General features: G+C 34.9%; 3 protein-coding genes across 3 annotated transcripts in view; all 3 read left to right on the top strand.

The window, feature by feature from the left end:
- Positions 1-1,096: 1,096 nt before the first annotated feature.
- LOC136707703 (E-selectin-like) lies at positions 1,097-5,285 on the top strand. Its single transcript, XM_066681931.1, has 4 exons — positions 1,097-1,157; positions 3,144-3,182; positions 3,268-3,485; positions 4,123-5,285. The coding sequence occupies exons 2-4, from the start codon at positions 3,146-3,148 to the stop codon at positions 4,282-4,284; spliced, it is 417 nt and encodes a 138-aa protein (XP_066538028.1). The 5' UTR covers positions 1,097-1,157; positions 3,144-3,145; the 3' UTR covers positions 4,285-5,285.
- A 1,277-nt stretch (positions 5,286-6,562) lies between these two features.
- LOC136707702 (P-selectin-like) lies at positions 6,563-11,659 on the top strand. Its single transcript, XM_066681930.1, has 5 exons — positions 6,563-6,623; positions 8,614-8,652; positions 8,738-8,955; positions 9,593-9,762; positions 11,020-11,659. Exons 2-5 carry the CDS (start codon positions 8,616-8,618, stop codon positions 11,039-11,041), a joined length of 447 nt encoding a protein of 148 aa, XP_066538027.1. The 5' UTR covers positions 6,563-6,623; positions 8,614-8,615; the 3' UTR covers positions 11,042-11,659.
- A 1,656-nt stretch (positions 11,660-13,315) lies between these two features.
- The window catches only part of dnm3b (dynamin 3b), a 37,962-nt gene continuing 37,072 nt past the window's right edge, over positions 13,316-14,205 (top strand). Inside the window, exon 1 of the mRNA XM_066680616.1 lies at positions 13,316-13,551. The gene's annotated coding sequence lies outside the window, so the exon portion shown is untranslated. The remainder of the gene's footprint in view (positions 13,552-14,205) is intronic.

Below are 14,205 nucleotides of genomic sequence, written 5' to 3' on the forward strand. Positions count from 1 at the left end.
AGTAGTTGCAAACCTGTTGAATTTTCCCTTTCAGTTACACTTTCACAAAACCTTTATTGCAAGTAAGATTGCCAACATTCTGAATTAGAGATAAGGAATCATTTTAATCATAATCAAATTTTAGGCCAATCGCCATCAGAGGTTGTCTATTATTTTCCTGGCACTCTTCTTAATAGTGTCTTCAAAAGTAGTTAACTGTGGTTCAACTGGTTAAAACACACCCATGGAAAATACAAAGGAAAGTCAGCAAAGCAGAATCTGTCCATGTATTTTGCAAATACTGTATTACCAGTTTTAAAAGCTACTAACATAAAATATTATTGGTCTAGGAGGTTTAAAAAACTCATACTAATAAAATGCGCTGATGTGTGAAGTATTTCAATAGTAACCTACATCAATTGCCCATTGCTCAATGCAAACCACTTTTAAGTTGTATTAGCCAAATGTAAGCAAATGATTTAACCCAGTTAAACAGTAATGTTGATTCTTTCTTCCAATGGAAATTTGTAACCACTAATCATCCAATAATTCTTAATTCTGACCATTTTATTTTTGTGGTATTTCTTTTAATCTCTTTAATCTCCTTCAATTTACCTAAAATGTAAATAATTAATTAGGCTAAAACATATTCAAACACTAGTATCCAAAGTATGAAGCAATGGACAAGTTTTGCACATTTGAAAATCAGTGTGTGAAATTTGAAAATTCATGAAATAACTTACACACACATACTTTACATACAAACTTTTTCTCACAAATAAATAGTTTTTTGTTTTATTTTTCAAAGAAGGAGACAGTGAGGCCAAACGTAGACTAGAGCCACTCTTTTGACTGCTGTGAGTCAAATATGTAAAATAATAATGACATATCAAATAATAAATAATTTAATATATGAAAAGTGCTATATATCAAATAATATCAAAAGTGCAATGTAAATTTTACTCTTATATTTATAAGACAGTGATGTTTAATGTTTGAATTTGCTCCATGTGTACATTAATTTGCATTTGAGATATTATGTAAATCATCAAAATATTTGCAGAAGCTTAAAACAAAGTAAATCCTGTACTGCCTTAGTTTCCGTTTAGTTACAAACACCACACACTGCGAGAGACACATCACAGAAACTAATACAGCATCTTTACCAGCAGTAATAGGTAAGCATTACTTTTAAGGTCTCAAAACAAGGTCAGTGAATTATTGTTACTGAACCTGTCATTAAACACAAACCATTTATTCTTCATTTTCAGTTTATAAAGCTTTATTTTTACATTTATTTTTAGATTTTCCACATTTTTATATATTTATGTTAAAAGAAGCACAACCTTTTTGAACCTGGTATTTCCAAAAGTAATCAGATTATCTCTCTGCTGGACCTTAGATAGTTGAAACTGTGCAGGACTGGAACAAAAATCTTTTTCTGTGAATTTATTTTAGAATGGTGATGGAGGCCAGAAGTGGTCACAGTGTTAGAGTTAACTGAACATTAACGTAACACCCAAGTGTTTTTAGAGGAAATGTCCAGTGATTTTTGTCCTTGGTTTTATGTTTCATCTGAAGAAGAATCTCTGTGTAGATCGTGAATATAAAGCAGTGCTTTCAGTCATACCTTAAAACCTGTTTCGATTTTCTTTGTTTGTTAGTGTTTTTCAGGACAGGGTTTAATCTTAGCCCTGGCTTATTCCATTCAGTGGAGAATCTCAACTCTTTAAAGTGATTAAAATTTTCTCAGAAACAAATCCTTTTGAAGGATCACAGATCTCTGAATTCTTTCTTCTAAATCCCCATTAAAAGAAGACGAGCAAAATGTCCAGTGGTGCGGCAGTTATTGATGTTTCAGCTGATGTTGCATGATTTCGCCAATTTGACATTTGATGCCTCACCTGAAATACAAGAAACACCAAATCTGTTATGTACATTATTTGCATAAAATGACATATCTAATGACATACAAGTCGACTGAGTGAAAGGAGAATATGATGTATACAAATTAAAACAGAAAACACACAAGACTAGCTGAATCCTATCACCACAACCACGCGGTCCAAAATTTCCTACGTCTTTTTATAAATGTTATTTATTTGGTTGACACTGGATTTCAGAAAAAGAACAAGACAAGGACAGACACAGAGGAGAAATGAGACAAGAACATGACAGTGGACATCTTACAAAATATTTATTTTCTCTGGGCTGAAAAAACTATGTGTGATGATGATGAGTCAGTGCAGGACTGAATAAGCTGCTTCCAGAAAAGTGGGCTGCATGTTTGTAAATATGTCCATTTATGTTTTCTTTTATGTTTTATTACAGTTGTATATAATTACAGCAAATACTAAAGAATAATAATATAAAACAAATAAGAAATATAAGACTTTACTAGAAGTAGTAGGTGAGAGTGAGTTTGAAGAACAATGTTTTGTTCAGATTCTCCTTGATCGCATGAATTTGTTAAATCAACAGCACACATTATTTAAAATCATTATTTATTCACCGGTAAATTTGCACTGCCACTTGGAATATTAAACCAACACATTCACACACAGTATATCACACTTACTGGAATAATGTCATTTGGTTTTATTCTGATGTTGGGCGTTATTTGTTCTTTGTTTGTTTGTTTTTAGCAAATAAACATTTAGTGCTCAGATAAATAGCTTTTTAAATCTCAATCTCTGGTGTCTCAACCTTGTGCACAGTACTGTGTATATAAAGATAAAAACAACTGACAGATTAACAACTGAACAATTAAGCTATTTTTCAGAATTTCCATATGAAATTACATGGACAAACTTAAATGATTATTACTTTCTAAATACTTGGAATAAATGAAAATAGTTGGGTTTGAATTGTGTGTGTGTGTGTGTGTGTGTGTGTGTGTGTGTGTGCGTCTATGTGTGTGTGGGTTTGATGAGATGGTATCTACATAAACAAGGTTACATAAACTACACAAATATCAAACACTGTAGTGTTCCTATAAAACATGAAATATATTTGATTATTTGCATATATAAATATTACATATTCAAGTTTGACTTAATAGAAGATCAGTTTTAATGTGTTGAAAAATATGTATAAATAAATTGATTGTAAATACTGATGTGATGTTTAATGCCTGTGTTCTCTCTCTTTCTTCTTCTCCACAGTCATGGGTTCCTATCTGTGTTTCCTCCTGCTGTTCTCAGGTCAGTGTTAGTTCATAATGATCTGTTAAACTCTGCTGTTTCAGAACTGTACTGCCGTGCTGACGAGAGGTTTTAATCTCTGCAGGTCTGTGGACTCTTTCTCTGTGTGTGACACGTCAGTTGTATCTGGTGAATGTAAATAAGAACTGGACTGAAGCTCAGAAATACTGCAGACAGAACTACACTGACCTGGCCACCATTGAGAACCAAAAGGAGATGAATGTTTTAATAGCTCTGATCAATCAGACATCAAGTCGTTACCAGATAGGACTGAGGCAGACAGTTCCACCGGGCAACACCAAAGTAAGAAATTCTATACATTTAAGAAGAGCATATTCATAGGACACTAAATAACCGGGATGCAAATTTTAAAAACTCTCTTGAAACAATTCATGATTTTGATTAGTAAGGTGTAAATGATAAATGAAAAAACAGAATTAACAAATGTTTATGGGTAATTGTCCATTTTAATTTTGCACAGACACTTGTGACATGTGCTTTTACATCAATAAAGGTTTATACATTGTTTAAAATCAGTTTTAATGGTTATTAATTATGTTGTTAATATATTAATAGTCATTAATAATCAGTTGTAAAAACACAGAGATAGAAAGGGCAGCAGTGACCTGCTGTTTCACAAATAGTCGACCCACATCCATCTACACTTTTAAACCTCAGATCTTACCGAATTCTGACCTTATTTTGTCTACCTCATAAAGCCTTAGCCTTAGCACATAAAATGTTTACCTCACATTCTAAAGTCTGAGCTTATTCTTTACCTTGACATTCTCTGACATTTTCAGTATTAAACAAAAAACAGATCACTGTCGCCCTTTCACTCTGGTACAAATTATTATTAATGACATTTAAAGTTTTTACGACCTAATTAATAATCATGTAATAAACATGCTTTTTTAAACCATTAAACCATTGTTTCTAGACCTGGGTGTGGTCAGATGCGAGTAATCATCGTACAGGGACTGGTATCCGGGAGAGCCAAGCAACGGTCCGGGTGAAGACTGTGTGCAATTATGGAATAACAACCAGTGGAATGATGTTCACTGCAGTAACACAAATCCATTTGTCTGCTACAAAATCATGAATGAATGAATATTTAACCTTCCTCTTGTGTTAGATTTCTGTAACCATCTATTATGTTAATGGGTTCACTTTTTTTTTAAGGTTCACTTTATTTAGTTGCTATACGATTATACATCCAGTATCCTACCTCCTCCTATTACGATTATTTTGCACTACTGTTTACTCTGCCCTGTACATCCAGTATCCTACCTCCTTCTATTGCGATTATCTTGCACCAGAGGCGATTGCTCTAAGACTGCAAGAGAAGCTCAGTTTCCCCATAAATGTCAAAACATAAGTAATCAAATATATACTGTTGTGTGTACGTGTCATTGAATACATATGCATTACAGCGCGCTCAACTTTTGTTCAGAATCAGCTTCTTATCACTTGTAAAGATGCAGCTTTCCTCCCAATCATTCCCGCAGCTTCACAGTGCTTTAAACAGTGTGGACGCTGAGCGTCCACAGAGTTCAATAGCGAAGCAGCGAAGTGCAGCGAAACGAGACGAGTCATTGGATCAGCTTCTGCATGATGATGGGATGATCTGTCTGAGGCTGAATCCCTTTTTGATTGACAGCGAAATGAGCGAATCAGTGATCCTTTGGTGTAGAGATCCGTGGGAGCAACTAAAGTTTGTTGGAGGAAGGATAATCATGGAGGTATTTTTAGAGTAAAACACTTGTGCACCTGTGACAATGACATTTGTAGTTGTAGAAAACAAACACATGTATCAACTAGGGCTGTGCCGTATTGTATAGTGCGCAATAATATCGCAAATATTTTTTTCAAACGGTAAAAAAATTGATATTGTGATAATGCATTCATGTAGTAACATGTAATACAGTATACATTCATTACTTAAGTCATTTAGGCACAGTGACGGGTAAGGTGGAAAAAAATTTGCTCCTGAAGAAGAGTGACTTAAGTTGTGTGGAGGTGATTTGAAAATAAAATATCAATAGTCTGTATATATTTTTGACAATGTCAGAAGCTTAGTAAGTTACGGTTGTTTAATGCTCACATATTTATTTATTGTTCTTTCGAAATTTTTAAAACTGTTGGATTTGTACGAACATGTAATGTTATATATAATAAATTAAATAAGAAATTAAATATATGCTAAATAAGAATATAATTAATATTAATATAACATTTGTTGCCATAGTGTCAACAGATTTGAAGCCACAGAGAAAATCACTTTAGTAGTTGCAAACCTGTTGAATTTTCCCTTTCAGTTACACTTTCACAAAACCTTTATTGCAAGTAAGATTGCCAACATTCTGAATTAGAGATAAGGAATCATTTTAATCATAATCAAATTTTAGGCCAATCGCCATCAGAGGTTGTCTATTATTTTCCTGGCACTCTTCTTAATAGTGTCTTCAAAAGTAGTTAACTGTGGTTCAACTGGTTAAAACACACCCATGGAAAATACAAAGGAAAGTCAGCAAAGCAGAATCTGTCCATGTATTTTGCAAATACTGTATTACCAGTTTTAAAAGCTACTAACATAAAATATTATTGGTCTAGGAGGTTTAAAAAACTCATACTAATAAAATGCGCTGATGTGTGAAGTATTTCAATAGTAACCTACATCAATTGCCCATTGCTCAATGCAAACCACTTTTAAGTTGTATTAGCCAAATGTAAGCAAATGATTTAACCCAGTTAAACAGTAATGTTGATTCTTTCTTCCAATGGAAATTTGTAACCACTAATCATCCAATAATTCTTAATTCTGACCATTTTATTTTTGTGGTATTTCTTTTAATCTCTTTAATCTCCTTCAATTTACCTAAAATGTAAATAATTAATTAGGCTAAAACATATTCAAACACTAGTATCCAAAGTATGAAGCAATGGACAAGTTTTGCACATTTGAAAATCAGTGTGTGAAATTTGAAAATTCATGAAATAACTTACACACACATACTTTACATACAAACTTTTTCTCACAAATAAATAGTTTTTTGTTTTATTTTTCAAAGAAGGAGACAGTGAGGCCAAACGTAGACTAGAGCCACTCTTTTGACTGCTGTGAGTCAAATATGTAAAATAATAATGACATATCAAATAATAAATAATTTAATATATGAAAAGTGCTATATATCAAATAATATCAAAAGTGCAATGTAAATTTTACTCTTATATTTATAAGACAGTGATGTTTAATGTTTGAATTTGCTCCATGTGTACATTAATTTGCATTTGAGATATTATGTAAATCATCAAAATATTTGCAGAAGCTTAAAACAAAGTAAATCCTGTACTGCCTTAGTTTCCGTTTAGTTACAAACACCACACACTGCGAGAGACACATCACAGAAACTAATACAGCATCTTTACCAGCAGTAATAGGTAAGCATTACTTTTAAGATCTCAAAACAAGGTCAGTGAATTATTGTTACTGAACCTGTCATTAAACACAAACCATTTATTCTTCATTTTCAGTTTATAAAGCTTTATTTTTACATTTATTTTTAGATTTTCCACATTTTTATATATTTATGTTAAAAGAAGCACAACCTTTTTGAACCTGGTATTTCCAAAAGTAATCAGATTATCTCTCTGCTGGACCTTAGATAGTTGAAACTGTGCAGGACTGGAACAAAAATCTTTTTCTGTGAATTTATTTTAGAATGGTGATGGAGGCCAGAAGTGGTCACAGTGTTAGAGTTAACTGAACATTAACGTAACACCCAAGTGTTTTTAGAGGAAATGTCCAGTGATTTTTGTCCTTGGTTTTATGTTTCATCTGAAGAAGAATCTCTGTGTAGATCGTGAATATAAAGCAGTGCTTTCAGTCATACCTTAAAACCTGTTTCGATTTTCTTTGTTTGTTAGTGTTTTTCAGGACAGGGTTTAATCTTAGCCCTGGCTTATTCCATTCAGTGGAGAATCTCAACTCTTTAAAGTGATTAAAATTTTCTCAGAAACAAATCCTTTTGAAGGATCACAGATCTCTGAATTCTTTCTTCTAAATCCCCATTAAAAGAAGACGAGCAAAATGTCCAGTGGTGCGGCAGTTATTGATGTTTCAGCTGATGTTGCATGATTTCGCCAATTTGACATTTGATGCCTCACCTGAAATACAAGAAACACCAAATCTGTTATGTACATTATTTGCATAAAATGACATATCTAATGACATACAAGTCGACTGAGTGAAAGGAGAATATGATGTATACAAATTAAAACAGAAAACACACAAGACTAGCTGAATCCTATCACCACAACCACGCGGTCCAAAATTTCCTACGTCTTTTTATAAATGTTATTTATTTGGTTGACACTGGATTTCAGAAAAAGAACAAGACAAGGACAGACACAGAGGAGAAATGAGACAAGAACATGACAGTGGACATCTTACAAAATATTTATTTTCTCTGGGCTGAAAAAACTATGTGTGATGATGATGAGTCAGTGCAGGACTGAATAAGCTGCTTCCAGAAAAGTGGGCTGCATGTTTGTAAATATGTCCATTTATGTTTTCTTTTATGTTTTATTACAGTTGTATATAATTACAGCAAATACTAAAGAATAATAATATAAAACAAATAAGAAATATAAGACTTTACTAGAAGTAGTAGGTGAGAGTGAGTTTGAAGAACAATGTTTTGTTCAGATTCTCCTTGATCGCATGAATTTGTTAAATCAACAGCACACATTATTTAAAATCATTATTTATTCACCGGTAAATTTGCACTGCCACTTGGAATATTAAACCAACACATTCACACACAGTATATCACACTTACTGGAATAATGTCATTTGGTTTTATTCTGATGTTGGGCGTTATTTGTTCTTTGTTTGTTTGTTTTTAGCAAATAAACATTTAGTGCTCAGATAAATAGCTTTTTAAATCTCAATCTCTGGTGTCTCAACCTTGTGCACAGTACTGTGTATATAAAGATAAAAACAACTGACAGATTAACAACTGAACAATTAAGCTATTTTTCAGAATTTCCATATGAAATTACATGGACAAACTTAAATGATTATTACTTTCTAAATACTTGGAATAAATGAAAATAGTTGGGTTTGAATTGTGTGTGTGTGTGTGTGTGTGTGTGTGTGTGTGTGTGTGTGCGTCTATGTGTGTGTGGGTTTGATGAGATGGTATCTACATAAACAAGGTTACATAAACTACACAAATATCAAACACTGTAGTGTTCCTATAAAACATGAAATATATTTGATTATTTGCATATATAAATATTACATATTCAAGTTTGACTTAATAGAAGATCAGTTTTAATGTGTTGAAAAATATGTATAAATAAATTGATTGTAAATACTGATGTGATGTTTAATGCCTGTGTTCTCTCTCTTTCTTCTTCTCCACAGTCATGGGTTCCTATCTGTGTTTCCTCCTGCTGTTCTCAGGTCAGTGTTAGTTCATAATGATCTGTTAAACTCTGCTGTTTCAGAACTGTACTGCCGTGCTGACGAGAGGTTTTAATCTCTGCAGGTCTGTGGACTCTTTCTCTGTGTGTGACACGTCAGTTGTATCTGGTGAATGTAAATAAGAACTGGACTGAAGCTCAGAAATACTGCAGACAGAACTACACTGACCTGGCCACCATTGAGAACCAAAAGGAGATGAATGTTTTAATAGCTCTGATCAATCAGACATCAAGTCGTTACCAGATAGGACTGAGGCAGACAGTTCCACCGGGCAACACCAAAGTAAGAAATTCTATACATTTAAGAAGAGCATATTCATAGGACACTAAATAACCGGGATGCAAATTTTAAAAACTCTCTTGAAACAATTCATGATTTTGATTAGTAAGGTGTAAATGATAAATGAAAAAACAGAATTAACAAATGTTTATGGGTAATTGTCCATTTTAATTTTGCACAGACACTTGTGACATGTGCTTTTACATCAATAAAGGTTTATACATTGTTTAAAATCAGTTTTAATGGTTATTAATTATGTTGTTAATATATTAATAGTCATTAATAATCAGTTGTAAAAACACAGAGATAGAAAGGGCAGCAGTGACCTGCTGTTTCACAAATAGTCGACCCACATCCATCTACACTTTTAAACCTCAGATCTTACCGAATTCTGACCTTATTTTGTCTACCTCATAAAGCCTTAGCCTTAGCACATAAAATGTTTACCTCACATTCTAAAGTCTGAGCTTATTCTTTACCTTGACATTCTCTGACATTTTCAGTATTAAACAAAAAACAGATCACTGTCGCCCTTTCACTCTGGTACAAATTATTATTAATGACATTTAAAGTTTTTACGACCTAATTAATAATCATGTAATAAACATGCTTTTTTAAACCATTAAACCATTGTTTCTAGACCTGGGTGTGGTCAGATGCGAGTAATCATCGTACAGGGACTGGTATCCGGGAGAGCCAAGCAACGGTCCGGGTGAAGACTGTGTGCAATTATGGAATAACAACCAGTGGAATGATGTTCACTGCAGTAACACAAATCCATTTGTCTGCTACAAAAGTGAGTAATTTAAGGTAAATGATATGTAATACATGGGTTACCGGACCATTTGTATGTTATAACAGTGAATAATATGAGAGTATGAAATGAAGTACATGTGTTGGAGGATAAATTCACTCACACTTTGTGTTTAGGGCAGATTGATTTATTATGTTTTTTAATACAAATAAATCTGAACAGTGATTTTTAATGAATGATTTCAAAACAAGATGGGGATGTGTGTGGGAATGTGTGTGAATCAAGTCTCATTTCAATTACACACACATACCCACAAATATATTACATTTGATTTTTTTATTTTTTGTAAATATATGAATATTCAAATTGGATGCCTGCAACTTTACCTACAGGTGGCACAGATTTCCACCAGCCACCGACCCAAGGAGCATTTAAACCTTTTCAAAACACCTCAGAGTAATGTTATGAGGTGCAGTTGTGGGTCGGATGAAAATAAATGTGATCGCTGCTGTAACTTGAGAGATTTTTCAAACGGGTTGTTTGTGCTGGAGGGGTGATTGACAGGTTTCTCTAACTAATCAGTGCTCTGCAAAGTTTACACATCACATTTGGAACATTCTTGGCTCAGTTTGTACCAGGCATGAGCAGGAACTAAAAAAGCACCTGGTTCGAGGGACCAGATTTGGCCAGTGGAAAAGCCAAAGGTCTGAGCCGAGTCGAGTAGGTTCCATGTGGTTGAAAAAACACCATATGTCCATGAACCCCTAGATCTGCACTTTTAATTAACTGGAATCAAATTACCAAATGCTTGACTACATAAATAGATTTATAACCTAGACTGAGACAGCGCCTCAGTCCTGAACATGGATTGGAAATTCATTTCATAGGGGCTCTTCCCCTGAAGTAGACATCATAATTCTAGGCATAAACAATCAGCCAGCAACTTGTGATCTAAATAAGTGTGATGATTCATAATGTGAAATACCTTCACTCAAATACTGAGGGACGAGGCAAGGTTATTTAGAGCTTTAACTGTCAACAGCAGAATTTTATAAATAAAGAGTTTTATGTTATTAATTGAAAAAAAATGAATTTGTTCCAAAATGTTGGCTGTTAGTATTTGGGAAAAAAAAAAACCCTTGTAGAAAAAACTGAATGATGTATATAGGCAACACTGGAAAATGTATTGGATCAAACAATGCAAAAAGTGGTGAGAACACAGCTATACTGAATCCACCATGAAAAATGTGAACAGAATCATGTCTGATGTGTAAAATCATGTGTAAAATCTTGTCATTTTTTTGTTTTTCAAGATATACCTCTCATCCTGATTAATCAGACCAAGACATGGTGGGACGCTTTCACATACTGCAGAGAGAATCATGTGGACCTGGTGTCTGTTCACAATGAGACAATCCAGGGCTGGGTGAATATAGCATTAAATTATGCCTCTACTGCTAATGTGTGGATTGGTCTGCGTCACACTTGTGCTCAGAATTTCTGGTTCTGGGTGAGTGGGTTCACTGTCTGCTACCAGAACTGGGCTCCAGGGAATGGGACAGGGCTGGAAGACTGCACGGGAGGAGAAAGATCAGGAGCCATACAGTCTGGAAGTAAAGAGTGGATCAGTCTGTTACAGAATCAGAAACTCAACTTCATCTGCACCATCTGAGTGTAATCTCCTGTTCTAAACATAAAGGTCCCAAAGATTTGTCCTTTCTGCTATGTAATTTAACATCATTCATGGTTCCAGAGGAACCATGGATACTTTTTAAAATGTGCAACTGTTAATAATTTCAATTTGTTTAAAGTACCTCCACATAATATAAAGCTTTCAGGAGGAAGCCTTAAGTTTGTACCTTAACATTTATTAATTCAGACATCTTTTTTAGACATGATATAATGCCAGAAAAAAAATTGTCTAAATATTTTATTTGTGCACATTATGTGAAATGGAAATAAAACAACAAAAATATATAATATCCATTTTGATCATTTCTAAACAAAAACAGTGCAAAAATAAACCATGAATAAAACCATGAAATGATATTTAACATGTTACTGTCCCAACAGTCTTTCTCGCTATTACTGGTCTGTGAGTTATCACATTAATTTTGAAGCTATAATTGTAAGGTAGTAGCTGCTAGTACTGTTTGCACTTCACCTACTTCAGACAATTCTTTGTTAACACAATTATTAACACTGAAATTATGGCGTAACAGACCACTGCACACTTACTGTAAACTCTAGCAGCTACAATTCTTTATTAAGAGTGGTCCCTGCTCAATATTCAATATATTGTTTTGTGGCCTCCGTATAATCTTATGTCTAAAACATAGACATTTGGAGCCATGCAGTATTAAAATCCTTAGTGGCTCTGTAGAATAGTGAAAATAATCTTTTATTTATATGGTATTTTAACGCTAACGTTAGTTGGCAGTTTAAGCCTTCCTCGGGCTAGTGAGGCCACTGTTACCTAGCAACGTACAAGAGGGTCGGCGGAGTGATACCAAAATGATACTGGCTACAATAAAAAAAACATTAGAGTAACCGTTACAGCGCATCTTAACCAACCGTACCACAGGAGATGAACCACAAGATTATTAAAATATTTTTAATCGCTTTACTTTTTACGAATTACTGCTACTGATATTCAACCAGTTTATTCACGCTCAGCTAACCAGAGAGATCATGACAGTCGCATTCAGGTCGTTTTGCTGACTAATGCTGTCGTAACAGACATTCGTGCACAAAGCACAATAAGCACTGATTTCATTAGTCTAAAAATGGGAAATATTCATTTTTTATTTAAACCATATATCTTTTGGCCACTATCATTCGTTTCGCTGTCTTTCTGTGACATTGTATTTCGTGGAGGTTTTCCTCCGGCTCTGGGATTCCGTGACTCACGACGGCACGACGTAATTCTTAAAGGGAACGGGAGGATGGGAGAGGCGTGGCCTAATGGTTGTGCCCATGTCTCCCACCAAATAGAATCGCGTCGAGGGCAAAGGACCGCGCCGTAGTTGGTCCACTACCGCGTCAATCAATTTCGGGTAAATTAGTGCGGCGGAATGGAGCTTTATCAGCAGGGCTGTTCGATTCAAGAAATTGTGGAGTCGACTTTAATTCTGATTCTCCATGTTGTGAATCAAGTCAGTCATATAGTAGAGTCGATTCAACACAAATATCTATTCCTTAGCGTGCAATGTTCACTGAGATATTTGCATGGTGTACGCTGTTGGAAGTATGCTTTAAAAATACCAAAATATCGGTATTATTATGAGGGCCACTGTATTGGGGTGGGGGCGACAGGACAGTTCTATACTTTGACTACAGGTGAGTCCATGTCTGATGTGTGATGTTTTGACAATTGCTGTTCTTGTTGATAATCTTTAATTAATTTTTGTTACAAACATTGCAATGTCCTTTGCTTTATCTAAAGATTAGTTTGCAATACTGAAAACTTCGAAATAATCTCTGACAGCAAGAAATCTCACTCCCGAACACGAACCTCATGGTGTTGAATCGAATCCAAAGCTTTTGTATCGACTCGTGATTTCCAAACCCCTAGAGTCGAAGAATCGATTCATTTTAGGGTCGACTCCCAGACACTATTTAGCACGAAACGGTGCATTTCGAAGCCATTTAGAAAACAAAACAAACCCGAACAAACACACGTTCTCACCGCGGTTGTGCGGAAATACTGCATCTGTTTCCTTATTCTTTCTTAACCCAACCAGGGGTATCTAACCTCTAAAGCCGCACACGGGAATAAACGCTTGGTGTTGTTTTTGCGAAGACGCAGACCTGCTTTGGGAAAGAAAGGAGGACAACGGATAACGGTAAGGATTCTATCTTTTTACCCGTCCATGCATTCTTTATGAAAGAGCTAGAGGAGAGAGGTGCATTAAATATAACAGGATTAATAAAAGCCAGACACCCTAAAATCATGCTCGAGTCTTGTCTTACAGAAAGACTGGTAATAAGTAGGGAATAACAGGTGTAATCTCACATTATCTGGCTTTACCTAGAAATCCTGCTTTTGTTAAACATCCTCAGAGACAAGGCAGGGCGCGTAATGTTAAACACTGTAAATAAATCATCATCACATCTATCGTGCAGGAGAATTAGTCCCGCAATGGCCCACAGAGGCCTCTAGTGTTCCCCTAATGCCCTTGAAAATAACGGCGACTGCGCAGCGCACTCTCTGTCTCTCTCCTACCTCTCTCTGTCTCTCTCTTCTCCATCACTCATTCTTTCCTTCATCTCTCCAATATTCATCATCATAATCTCTCTCTCCGTATCTCCCTCCCTTCATCTCTCTCTCTCTCTCTCTCTCCTCTATGTCTCTAGTTCTTTCTCTCTCATGTTTTTCTCTTTCTGTCATCGCTCTCATCTCACTCTCTCCACCATTTCTGTTGTCTCTTCCGTTCTCTCTCTTCTTTCTTTCATTTGATTGTTTCTCCACCATCTCCTTGCATCTCTCTCTCTCTCTC

This window comes from Hoplias malabaricus, chromosome 9 (assembly GCF_029633855.1).
Source record: "Hoplias malabaricus isolate fHopMal1 chromosome 9, fHopMal1.hap1, whole genome shotgun sequence".
NCBI classification, from domain to species: domain Eukaryota; kingdom Metazoa; phylum Chordata; class Actinopteri; order Characiformes; family Erythrinidae; genus Hoplias; species Hoplias malabaricus.

What these genes read in the sequence shown, in the direction of transcription:
- LOC136707702 (XM_066681930.1), top strand. Translation starts at nt 8,616, where the DNA reads ATGGGTTCCTATCTGTGTTTCCTCCTGCTGTTCTCAG. An exon ending in TTTCCTCCTGCTGTTCTCAG is followed by an intron (nt 8,653 to 8,737) that starts GTCAGTGTTAGT and finishes TAATCTCTGCAG; the next exon opens with GTCTGTGGACTCTTTCTCTG. An exon ending in TTCCACCGGGCAACACCAAA is followed by an intron (nt 8,956 to 9,592) that starts GTAAGAAATTCT and finishes CATTGTTTCTAG; the next exon opens with ACCTGGGTGTGGTCAGATGC.
- LOC136707703 (XM_066681931.1), top strand. Translation starts at nt 3,146, where the DNA reads ATGGGTTCCTATCTGTGTTTCCTCCTGCTGTTCTCAG. An exon ending in TTTCCTCCTGCTGTTCTCAG is followed by an intron (nt 3,183 to 3,267) that starts GTCAGTGTTAGT and finishes TAATCTCTGCAG; the next exon opens with GTCTGTGGACTCTTTCTCTG. An exon ending in TTCCACCGGGCAACACCAAA is followed by an intron (nt 3,486 to 4,122) that starts GTAAGAAATTCT and finishes CATTGTTTCTAG; the next exon opens with ACCTGGGTGTGGTCAGATGC.